A 13,383-nucleotide genomic window follows, 5' to 3' on the forward strand; every position below is an offset into this window, starting at 1 on the left:
GGAGGTCGACTGAGAGTGTGAGTGTGAGTGTGTGGATAGGATAGAGGAGAGTGTGGGTGGTGGGAGGTAGCTAGTTTTAGCAGTAGCGCTGTATAGGTAAATGCGCTACTGCTAAACTACATAGCAGTAGCGCCCTTTTAATTAACGCGCTGCTGCTATAACTAGCTTCACGGCAGGGTCGTGGGAATAGTAGCAGTAGCATGGCTTGTTGGAGGCGCGCTACTAATACTTTTATTTGAGCAGTGTGTTGTTGTGGAACGCGCTACTGATAAATTGCAGCAGCACCTTGTTTTAAAACTCACTGCTTGTAAGATCATGTGTATAGGCTTTTCCCTAGTAGTGACTCCCTCGCTCCATAGGACCAAGGTTATAGGAGGTTGGGACTCAGAAATGACCCTTGTAAGGCTTCAATCATAGGGAGTTGTGTTGCTTTGGAGTGAAGATGAGCTCAACGTTACGCGAGCCAAGCAATTCTTTTGGTCCTCACATTGGACGTAGGTTGCACTCCCATCATCCAGTCAACACTTAGGAGCATATCATCAGGTGTATTCACAGTAGGTCAGACATCCATCAGGAGGTATGCAGAAACCAGAGGAGATGAAGTTATCAACCCCTGAATTAGGCCAATCACTTAAGTGAGGTTTGCAAAATGTGCAGGATACATCAATGTGCAAGTCTAGGGTTAGCCTATTGAACTTACGAAGTTAAACATGAAAAGGGCAGACCATTCTACAACGAGGACAAAATGACCCGATATGACATTAATGAATAGTAGTTGTGGTCCTACACACTATTCATATGTCGTAATAGGGCACACTCTTATACATAGAGAATCTAGCAAAATATAAAAGATTGAGAACAGGACCGAAGATCTAGTGCAAGAGCATGTCTGAACTGGCTCGCACTATTCAACTTTCAAATTATGTGATCCAATTATTTGACACCCTTTAAGAATTAAGACACCTTTCCACCGTGGAATCAAATTGAAGTGACATTTTAAAGGAACATTTACTCAGAATGTTGGGTGTATCAAAATATATCTGGAAATAAGGAGCAACTACGAGATGGGTTTATTTTGGTGAAGCAAACACCAAGTTCTTTCATGCCAGGCTAAAATTAAATTAAGACATAACCACATCTCTCTCTTTCGAAATGAGTTTTGCATTGAATACAAGGAGCATCAAGCCAAACCAACCATTCTTTGGAGGTATTTAAATGGAGGTTGGGATCCATAGTCCCAACTTGTAACCTTCTTGATCTAATTTCTTCGCCAACAAGAAGGGGTGTTTTACATGTACTAGAAGAACCCTCTACCAAGGTTAAGATTAATGAAGTTATCAAATATTTATATCTTGAAAAAAACCCTGGACTAGATGGGTTAAACACAAATTTAATTAAGCACTACTTAGTATCGGTGCTCTTGATTTTATAAGCTACTTCTTTCATCAGAGGGACAATCTCCAAAGTATTAAATCTTCTTTACTACTTTGATCCCTAAGAGGAATCCAATTATACAAGGTAATGATTTGATCCCATTTATCACTTCAACTACATTATTAAGATCATCACGAAGCTACACACAAATAGATTGAAAAAGGTAATTCTAGAGCTAGTTCACACCACCCGTTATGTTTTCCTGAACCAAAATCAATTCCAGATTATTTGCCTAGGTCTATAAATATATTCACTAGTGCCCCACTCAAATAGAGAGTTTGACATTCTTAAGCTTGACTTTGAGAATGCCTTTTACATGATTAAGCATCAGACCATTATTGGAATTTTTATTGCAAGACGATTTTAGCATAAATGTCTACACTATATTAAGATGATTTACTTCACTAGTTATTCTTCAGTTCTTCACAATGGTTTTCCAGGAAAAAAGTTTATTTGTAGGAGTGGTGTAAGACAAAGAGATCCCATCTACCCTCTTGTTTTTATGTTACCTGCAGACCTCCTCCAATCCACTTTCCACAAAGCCATGCACAATCATTTAACCAAATATCCTTGATCTTTGGGCACGTCATACCTTTTGAGAAACCAATCCTCCTACCCTCTTTCGTGAACATGCCCTTGACGTGCCCAAAGGTATGATGTTTCTCATAACACAACTATGTTCACGAAACATCTATATAAATTTCTCAACTCAACAGATCTGCCTTTGGGTGGATCTAGTTTCGGAATCCCACTATTCTCATAGACTTGTTTGTAGCAGGCGAGTGGTTTTTCCTGATGGGAAAAAAAATCTCAATCTTCTTTCTAAATTTAAAGGATTTCTATAAGCTCGTTTGTCTAGGGAAACTTTGTTTTTCTCTGGTACGAAAGTTTGGGTAGATTCTTCTAAAGGGCATATTACGAGAGGTATGCTCTTTTACAGTTAATGACATATTATCCATTAAACATTTTATTCAAACTGGAAACTATGTGGACAACTTTCACACACCTTTGTCTACTCAAGTGTTTCAGTTATTTCAAGAGATTATTCATTCATCCAGTAGATCCAGTTAAGTGAGAATCAGGATAAATGTATTTACCATCGGAACTCCCCTTAATGATTGTTTGCTATCTCGTAAGAGTGGTTGGGTAACCCCGATAAGTGTGAAGTAACCTAGTAATAAATATTTCCCTCAATTGAGAACCAAGATTTATCGAACCAGTACGAGTTTGTTTAACAAAACAAAATCCTTGATACCTGCACACAAAACAGAAGACACTCTTGGCCCCAAAGTTAAAAGGGTAAATTGCAAGTTATGGTATAAATTGATAGATAGGTAAAAATGAAAAAATCAAATAAAGTATTTGATGAGGTTTTCGGTATAGGAAAATAGAGCCCTGAGACCATAGGTTCATTGGAGGAATCTCTTCAAACAACTTAAGTGAGGTTTGATGAACAAATTACAGTTCGGCAGTGATTAAATTGCAATATTTACATTTATGACGATGATCATTCACGACATAATGTTGCATAGGGATTACGTGTGTGGTATGTAGACTGTTATCCAACTGCATCTAAACCTAATACTCCACCTGAGGACCGAATTCTAGCATGCATCTCAAACTAGTAAGTTTATAACAAACAAATCATTGCAATAAGCATGATGGCATAATGTAGACAATAAAACTTTCATGTAAGTGTGATAAAGAAACCATTGTTTTATCTTTAGTAGCAACAATAAAATACGTGTCTTGTCCCTTTTTGTCACTGGGATACTACCTATCAATGTTGGCCAGAGACGACAATACATCGGAAAGCAAACGTGACTACATAAATATGCAACAAAGAAACTTCAAAATATTCAAAATATTTCAATAACAAGTCTGATCATAAAGTGACAATTCATCATATCCCAACAAACATAATCACCAATTACATCATATGGATCCCGATGATGTGAGGCAGCTCACAGAACTTTGTATCGAATCACATGGGAGAGAGTATACCATCTAGCTACTTCTCTAGACCCTAAGGTCCTAAGGAAACTATTTACACATATTCATGGTGGAGGAAAGGTTGATGAAGATGGCTCCGATGATGGATTCCCACACTGCCAGGGTGTCGGGACAGTCCTCCAAATTGGATCTCCCCAGAACAGGAACTTGCTATGGAGGAAAAAACCGCAAAAATGGTATGGAGGGTTTTAGGAAATATGTGATTTATAGGCGAAATGATCAACATAAGGCGGTGCCAGGGGGCTCACACAACCTGGCCATGCAGGTGGGCCCATGGCCACATGGCTTCGTAGCCTAGAGGCCAGGGGTTGCCCCCAAGCCCCTCCCGTCTGTTTCTGGAATCTTCATACTTCGAAAATAATCACCATAAATCCCCATGATATTTTGAGCTCCGTAGATATGATATGATTAAAATTAAAAAACATGCAAAAAAACAGCAACTAGCTATGGGCACTGAATTAATAGCTTAGTCCAGAAAAATAATAAAATTGCAATAAAAAGTATTTAAAAGTGCTAATATATTGGCATGAAACAATAAAAAATTATAGATACATTTGAGACATATAAATTATCTATGAGAATGTATAATGCTCTGAAACTTGGTGATCAATCTTATCTCATATGTAGAAAGCTATGGAAAAATGCCACAATTCTAAGATACAAAAATATCTTTTTGCTTCTACTGCATAATAGACTGAACGCCAGGAACTACAACTAAGTGAAATCATATGGGAGAAAGAGGGCCCCCTATTTCGAACCATTATCCCCACCGAAATAAGCACCATTTTTGGCATTCAGTCGAACATAAAAGGAACTCATCTAAAGAATAGAAAGAATCCAACTAATCCATTTATTCCCCAAACCCCCAGGCATGAGAATTTCCACATGAAAATCAGAGTTAACCAGGATAATAGGATTTCTCATAGTCAAGTTTGAGGACAACCCTAGATCTACTAGAATTATGCCGCTCACGGATAGTTTCATGGGAAGTGATAACACTCTCAAGAATGAACCACCTCTGACAAAAGCATATTGGCATGGAGAAAGGAGTATACTACAAATAGGGGAACCCTATTAGTCATAGCTTTACTCAAAGTAGTAGGTCTAAAGTTGTTCAATTCCTTTGCATTGTGTTCCTTATAGGAATCACTGTAAGGATGAAAAAAGCAAGCCGATATATATCAAAGGAAGAATAATCTCTAACCAAGCCCACAAAGTCAGACTTCATAACATGCCAGAACTATTGATTAAAAAAGAAAAGACAGATCATCAGGCCTAGGCTTCTCAGAAAAGTGTCTCACCAACTGATACGTCTCCAATGTATCTATAATTTATGAAGTATTCATGCCATGTTTCAAACAATTTCATATGGTCTTGGTGCACATTTACGTGATTTTTTATGGACAAGAAGAGCGGCGCTTCGGAGAAGACCAGATGAGGTCCAGGGGGTTACAAGCCTGGGTGGCACCCCCACAAGGACGCGCTACATGAGCTTGGGGGTCACTCGGGAACCTTCCTGGCGTAATTCCAACACTGAAAATTCCTAAATATATAGAAACCCTCAAAAATTAACCTAGATGAGTTTTTACGCCGCCTTAAGAGTCTGTTCCGGCAGACTGTCGAAGAGGCAAAGTCATCACCGGAGGCCATCTTCATCAACTCCACTGCCTCCATGACAGGGAGGGAGTAGTTGAGCTCCGGAGCTGAGGGTACGTACCAATAGCTATTTGCTTGATATCTCTCTCGTGATCTTGCTAAGGCACGATCTTGATGTACCATGAGCTTTGTTAATATAGTTTGATCATTTGGTGTTCTTCGCTCTCTATCTTTGTTGTGATGAATTGAGTCTTGCCCTTTGAGGTTTCATTATTATCAGACTGAATATTTTGGATTTGAGATCACTTGATGTATGTCTTGCATGTGGATACCCATGGTGACAATGTGGTATTCTATTGAGTCACTTGATGTATGTTTTGGTAATCAACTTGCGGGTTCCCGAGGTGACACTGGGGTAATCTAGGCACATAAATTGATACACGTTTTTGTGCTACTTTCAATGATAGAAACTTTGGGGTAATCTTTGAAGTTCTTTGTGTTGGATTGAGTATTATGAATCTAAAATCGTTTGATGCATATCGAATAATTAACTCACGGATACTTGTGGTGACATTGGAGTATGTGGGTGACCTTAGTGTTGATTGATGTGTATCATATGGTGTTATTGTAGTACGATCGATCTAGGGATGTTTGTGACACTTATAGGATGGAACAATAGATTGATCGGAAAGATAACTTTGACATTGTTTGCTACCTACAACAATTTCATCTTATGCTCTCCGCTATTCATAAACTTTAGAGTGGTTCTTTGTCACACATTGAGGGATTGTTATATGATTCAAATATGCTAGCACTGTTGAGAGATTGCACTAGTGAAAATATGAACCCTAGGCCTTGTTTCTACTTGTTACCTTGCTGTTTTCATTTATTCATATTATAAAAATCTATTTCTACCCTCCGTATTACACTTGTATCACCATTTCTTCGCCGCACTAGTGCACCTATACAATTGACAATTGTATTGGGTGTGTTGGGGACTCAAGAGACTCTTTGTATTTTGATTGCAGGGTTGTTTTTGAGAGAGACCATCTTCATCCTACACCTCCCATAGATTGATAACGTTAGATCATTCACTTGAGGGAAATTTGTCGTTGTCCTGCAAAACTAAGTTTGGAGGCCCAACAGAATCTACAAGAATACAGTTGTGTAGTAGACATCATTTTCCTTATCTGTGACCAACTCATCCCTGGACCCAAAAATAGTCTCTCGAGTGGACATTAGGTTTTGATTCAAAGCCAAAAGGTTCTTCTAAAATTTAGTAACTACTTCAAGCATAACACTAGTGGTGATAGGGCCATCCTCACCAACCATAACAGAGAGAGGATTTTTTTTCATGCTCAACTGATTTGCAATGGCATAAAAAAACAGTATTCCTACCCCCTCCTCAATCTTCTTATCCCTAGATCTCGGCTACATAACAGTCTCTTCTTTTTGCCAAATGTCTTTAAGTTCATCCTTGATCTCCTTCATCCTAGTAAAATCTTCCTCATAAACTAGTTTTTTTAGAACACATCTAAAATATCAAACTCCCACAATATATATTATTTCTTCTTTTTCACTGCAGCTTCCAAATTAATACTCCGCCTTTAACCTTCTGCTTAAATAGCTTGACTTTAGATTACCATTTTTTAATAGTAGAGGTAAAGGGGGAGGGGGTGGACCAGATCTTGTGGTCTAAAGTCAAAAACTCGAGACGCCCTAGTCACCATTTTACAAACCTAAACGGTCTATCAATAGGGCACTTATTTCCCCCCTTATATCCAAAAGGAGAGCAGCGTAAACTCCAAACTCTTGGTAAAGCATGTTAGATGGAAATGGAAATCCCAGTCTGTGGAAGAGAAAACTCTATCAATGGTAGAAAAGATGTGGTTATTTTGATTCTTACTCTAGGTAAAATCCCCATTACCAGTTTAAGTTTCCATCAAGGCCAACTTATTCATCCAGTCATTGAATAGGCATGTCCAACTATTATTAATAATAGTAGTAGATTTATTCTTAGCTTCTCTCACTAAATTAAAATCACCAGAAGGTAGGATAACAAATCCATCACCTCATGCAACTATGCAATAAAATCAATTTTGTCCACAATATAAGCTGTAACATATGCCACCAACAAATACTAATGATTCGGTAAAGCTCTTAGTAAATATTGCAAAATTTTAATTTTGTTATTTTAGTATACCAAATCATAAACTAGAGACTACCATGAGGATATTTCTAAGACTATACACTTTAGATGTCTCTACCAAGATAGTTATACATACGTACATATACATATATACACACTATGTTCATTAGGTTATCACAAATCTATTCGTCGAAGCATGCAATTTTTTGTTTTTGTATGGGCATTGGGTAAATATCTCTATAAGGTGAAATATATCAAAAAAACAAAATACTAATTTAACTCTTATTTCAAACATTATTCAAATTTAGCACAACGTAAACACATTTTTAAACGATACACATTAAAATTGTTTCATAACGTATTATTTTCAATGTTTAGCAGCATTATCATCTAGTTAATTACTAGAATTAAGTTTTGGAAAATATTAACTATGATTACAATTTTGTAAAAAAATAGTTAGAAATAAGTACAAATGCTTAGTATAAATATTTAATTATTTTGATTAGTGATCTACATTTGCTTGAACCGGCCTAGGAACACTATACCACAAGCCGAATATATATGCCAATCATGAGTCTGAATTTTACGTCTGGTGACTTGCTTATGCCAATCATGGGAACGAACTTGAGTTGTATCAAGCCGTGCTCCCAGACGGCGAACTGGGTGACGGTACCCAGTAACGACAGTGGCGTTGTTCCATGAAGACGACGACCATCTCCTCCCTAAGTGCAATGCTTAGCCAATGCTTCAGAACCACACTAAAATGAAGCAAGCCTTCCAGGCTGTCTACCCTCACAAGCACTTCCTCTAGCAGATAGCATAGGCTGAGAACTTCGGACATGGAGACCTCATACGTGCGGGGGAGGTGGACCTGATAGTGAGCATGGATTTGGTTTGGGATAGGCTACAACTGCATTGTGGAGAGAAATGTTATGCCTCTAAATGCTATACTATGGACGTCACATCGGCGTACCAAGGCATGGATGCGAAATGTTGCACATTGTATTCGAGATCGAGAACATGGGAGGTGACCATGCCATATCTGTGTCGTGTGGGGTGGTCACATGTTGAGTGTACATGTCATAGCCTAGGCTGTGACATGCACCCAAGCGGTCGGTCCGTCAGTTGCGTCCAATAGATGCATCAGGGATGTAAGGGCTCGCCTAGGCTATTGGGTGGGTTTTTTTTTGCATACTGGTGGTAGGTTCCTGCAAGGCATATGGACACCGAATATGCGTGAGAAAGCTGCATGGCTTGGGCTCGTGTTATATCCATTGGGTCATATATACCATGCATCGATATGAGCCAGTCCTGTGGGTGCTCCCACATACATCCGACTGCATGGAGCTGAAGACCTCGACGTGATAGCAGCTTTTTCAGCGTTCCCATGCATGAACAGTGCATTGTTATATGGGATTTCGCTTCTGGCTCTATTTGGCTAGAGAAATACTAATACAAAATCCCACAACGCATATAGCTACAAAAAAATGTATGTATCTCTCCCATTTGACCTTACATCATAATCATATTGGCTTTCTTTAGAATAACACAATCGTATTGGCTAAATTGTTTCTTTTTTCTTTCCACATTCTCGGGAGATGCCGCGTGATGTTACCAGCCCAATGGTTTGACTCCTACCAGCCCATCATGTTGGCGTTTGGATGCTTCATGTTGAAGTATAAATGTATAGCCCACCTTTCCCCATCAACTGGAACTTTTGAGTGAACTGGATGGCCATGCAGTTCTCCATGGTATCAGAGCCAAGAGGTCTTGAGTTCAAGACCCCGGCAAGCGCAATTTAAATATTTAAAGATTGCATCACACATTCGGTCCACGTTTACATCTGAGCGAGAATTGCATAGCCCATCTTTCCACAGCTTAAGCTTTTGGGTGAACTGACCGGTGCGTGCAGTTCTACATTGGCTAGCTTGCAGTCAGCCCAAAGCCAACATGAGTTGGAGTAACTGCTGATATGAAAAGGCACAAGAAAAAAATGATCTAAAATAAGGTGTGAACAAAAAATGCATGAACATCTTACTGGAGCCATTCACTACAGGGATGACAGCCTATGGCCTGGGCCTAGGTCCACAACCCACTCAATGAGGAAATAAATTTCATACGCTCAAAATGATAGAAAAGTTTGGAGGGAAAGAAATGGGACTGAGGTTGCCACCTCTAGGGAGTAACACAATTGCCATGCTTTTCTCAGTCAGACTTTACTTGTCTGTTCATAATATAGATGTAAACAACATTATAGTATTATTATTATTTTGCGAGAAACAACATTCACAGTGTTGTTATATTTAGTTTGCCTTTGTGTGCAAAACAAGTAGGATATTTCTGAGAGGACTTTTCCATGGATCGACAGTTCTCAGCGTCGACAGCAATTATGAATTAGCAAAAATACTTGTTTATGTGGGAATAAAATAGAATCAAAAGCTGTACATCACAAGTTTACAATGCTTGAGAGAAAACGATTCTTATTGCCAACACAACTGATGGCTCTTATTCATATGACATTGCACGAATTATTCTGCAGCTTATTAAGATCGATCGAAGCAGCAGCTATATATGTATTGTAATACATGAATATGTAGTCCGGTTGTCTTAGCTAATTGTTGAACTTGATAGGGTACACCGGCGTCTTGTCAGGGCCGTTGAACAGCCCAAAGTTCTTCTCTGTCACGGCCCCTCCCTTTTGGTTCTCGTTGAACATGGCGAAGATGAAGGTCCCCAGCGGCACCGGCCTCTTGGGCGTGCCTTTGACGACGTGGTCGATCAGCCCCTGGTTGTACGCCTGCGCGTTAGCGATGGTTGCCAGGTCGTCGCCGGCAGATGGCCAGCCGCTCTCTGAGACCACGATGGGCACGCCCGGCGCACCCGCCTTCTCCAAGGCCGAGTAAATCGCGTCGACCATGGCGTCGAAGAGGTTTGTGTAGGTGAGACCGCTGTCGCTCACCGTGCTGGTGCTTTGCTGGAAGAGCGCGAAGTTGAGGTCGATGTCCGGGGTGTCCCTTTTGGCGAAGTAGGGGTACACGTTGGCGAGGAGCGGGGCCCCGGTGGCCTTGAGCATCTTGGCCACCTCCGTCATGTACGCGTCCTTGAACACGCCCTCGGAGGGCGGCGAGGAGGACCCGAGCACGCTCATCTTGACCGCCGTGGACACCTTGACGTCAGTGCGGCTGGCGGCACCGAGCGCGGCGTTGAGGTTGGTCATGGCCTGGAGGATGTTGCTCGTGTCGCTGCCCTCGACCTCGTTGCCGGCCACAATGTACTTGATGCGCACGCCCGGGAAGGCAAGCACGTTGTCCCGGATCCAGCCGGCCGCGGCGGCAGGGTCGGAGGCTATGGCCGCGAAGCTGCCACCCACGTCCATGATGAGGTCGATCTCGGTGCCGTCCAGGGCCAGGAGCGTCTCGGGTTCCGGCTCGTAGATGCGCATCCCGGCGATTCCCAGGGACTTGTAGAGCCGCACCACCTCGGCCCGCGATGGTAGGTTGTCGCCTACCTTGCCGTTGCACACGCCGATGGATTGCACCTCATCTGCCCGCCACAGCCAGGGACAACACTAGTGAGTTCGTAGTTTGACAGCAATATGCACCCAATTATTGGTCCGTCACCTCACCGCCGGTGATGGACACCACGGCACGGAGACATGCATGCATGCATGCAGGTTGGATGGTGGCTTAAATTAATTACCGACAGTGATGGACGCCAAGACTCCGACGACCAACGCCATGGCCAGCGTACGTTGCCGCGCCATCTTGAGAAGCTCCATCGATCGACCAGCTTGCTATGCGAGGAAGAAACAGTCCTATGCCTCCTTTTGCATGCAACTCTACCGAGAATAATCCACCACCTATATATAGGACTGGATGGATGGATGGATGGATTCCAAGAGCTAGCGCGCGCCCTATTTATATATAGCTGCCGAGCTTGAAATAGTTTGCTTCTTCTCCATATATAGCTGGTGGCCAGCAGCTAGGTGTGTGGTGTGATCGTCATTGCCCATCCTATGTCTTTTTAGACGCACACGTCGTCATCAGTTGGACGATTAGAATCATTTCCCTTATTTATTACGTACTAGTCATCAACCCGTGCAACTGCACGTGCTAGTAACATTGGAAGTTGACTTCGGTGAAACCGTTGAACAACATTTGTTATGCAGAAAATTTTGTATGAATAAAATATACTGGAAATCACAATCTTCATGATAAATAAATTTCATTCAAATTAATGACCACAAAGAATATCCCATCGCGAAGAACATGGTACCTTTCTTGATAAATAAATAAATTTCCTTCAAATTACTGCCATATGAGGGAAACATGGTACCTTTCGTGCAATTCCTTTAGAGGATACATAAGAACATCAAAATGCCAAAACATAACAGGAATTAAGAGAAGAAGATGAGTGTTCTAACATCATGTAATCAAGGATGAACTTGTACCACTAGTAGATAAGGGGGCAATGGTCCAGGCCGGGTCAGCCCATTAGTCCCGGTTCAATCCAGAACCGGGACCAATGGGGGCATTGGACCCGGTTCGTGAGCCCCGGGGGCCGGCCGGGCCACGTGGGCCATTGGTCCCGGTTCGTCTGGACCTTTTGGTCCCGGTTGGTGGGACGAACCGGGACCAATGTGCCTTGCTCCTGGCCCACCACCATTGGACCCGGTTGGTCGCCTGAACCGGGACCAAAGGCTTCCCTTTAGTCCCGGTTCAAGCCACGAACCGGGACCAATTAGTTGCCTATATATACCCCGCGAGCAGAGCACTCTCACTACTCTGTTTTTCGTGGCATGCGAGGAGGGAGCTTTGTGGTGCTCTAGCTCACCTCCTATGCACACGAGGTGTTCGATGGAATGCCCGAGCCACACTACTTAATCTTTCTCCTCTCCAAGCTCCACCTCCAAGCTCCATTTTCCTCAATATTTGTCTAGGTTTAGCGGTCCGTCACGTCCCGTCCCCGTCTTCACCGCCGTCGATCGCCCGCGCCGATCTCGTCGCCGGCACCACCGTGGTGAGCCTCTTACTTGTATGTTTATATAGATACTTGTATAATTTTCTTACTTTTATTATTGCATCTTATATAGTGCGATGGTTTTGGTATCCGCCCCCGTCGGCCCTCGTCCTGTCTATGATTCGGATGTGGTATATATTATCTTTTCATAACTATTGGTTCATTTATTGTTTATGACAATTATGCCGACCAACGTGACATAGATTTTATTTATCTAGGAGGTTGTTGAACCGGAAATTCCAACCGACCCTATTGTCGAGAGGTTAAATTTACTTGAAGAAGAAAACAATTTGTTGAAGGAAAAAATTAAAAAAATTGAGGAGGAGAAGATGATATTGGAGTTGCATGTTGCGGATGTCGTCGATGATCACAAGATCAAGATGGATGCAATGCGCTTGAACATTAGAAAGATTAGAAAATATGCCATTCATACGGAGGCTTGGTATCATTATGCCGTTGGATCAGTTGTTACACTGGTAGCGATTGTGATCGCATTTGTTTTCGCATTGAAATGTTTTACATAGTTTCGGTGTATGGTTTAATTAATTTAGATGCTCTGCAGAGCTTTATGTTGTTAGATGAGAACTATGTATGTACTTTGGTTTTAGTGTGATGATGAACTTCTATTAATTTGGTTTTAGTGTTCTGTAATGATTTTTGACACACTTAATTATATATAATGCACGCAGATGAACCGGCAATGGATGTACGGTTCAAGACACACCTCCGAGTACATTAAGGGCGTGCATGATTTTCTCGAAGTGGCTGAGGCAAACAAGCAGAATGGTTTTATGTGTTGTCCATGCCCTATATGTGGGAATACGAAGTCTTACTCTGACCGGAAAATCCTCCACACCCACCTGCTTTACAAGGGTTTCATGCCACACTATAATGTTTGGACGAGGCACGGAGAAATAGGGGTTATGATGGAAGACGGCGAAGAAGAAGAGTACGATGACAACTATGTGCCCCCCGAATACGGTGTGTTGGGGAACGTAGCAGAAATTCAAAATTTTCCTACGTATAACCAAGATCTATCTATGGAGAACCAGCAACGAGGGGAAGGAGAGTGCATCTACATACCCTTGTAGATTGCTAAGCGGAAGCGTTCAAGAGAACGGGGTTGAAGGAGTCGTACTCGTCGTGATCCAAATCACCGGAGATCCTAGTGC

General features: G+C 41.8%; 1 protein-coding gene across 1 annotated transcript; it reads right to left on the reverse strand.

Annotated features, from left to right (window-relative positions):
- Positions 1–9,652: 9,652 nt before the first annotated feature.
- LOC780695 (glucan endo-1,3-beta-glucosidase GI) lies at positions 9,653–11,071 on the reverse strand. The gene is made up of 2 exons (XM_044489620.1): positions 10,892–11,071; positions 9,653–10,735 (listed from the first exon to the last, which is right to left on the reverse strand). Exons 1-2 carry the CDS (start codon positions 10,968–10,970, stop codon positions 9,804–9,806), a joined length of 1,011 nt encoding a protein of 336 aa, XP_044345555.1. The 5' UTR covers positions 10,971–11,071; the 3' UTR covers positions 9,653–9,803.
- Between the last annotated feature and the right edge of the window lie 2,312 nt (positions 11,072–13,383).

The sequence above is a fragment of the Triticum aestivum genome, chromosome 3B (assembly GCF_018294505.1).
Source record: "Triticum aestivum cultivar Chinese Spring chromosome 3B, IWGSC CS RefSeq v2.1, whole genome shotgun sequence".
Lineage (NCBI taxonomy): Eukaryota > Viridiplantae > Streptophyta > Magnoliopsida > Poales > Poaceae > Triticum > Triticum aestivum.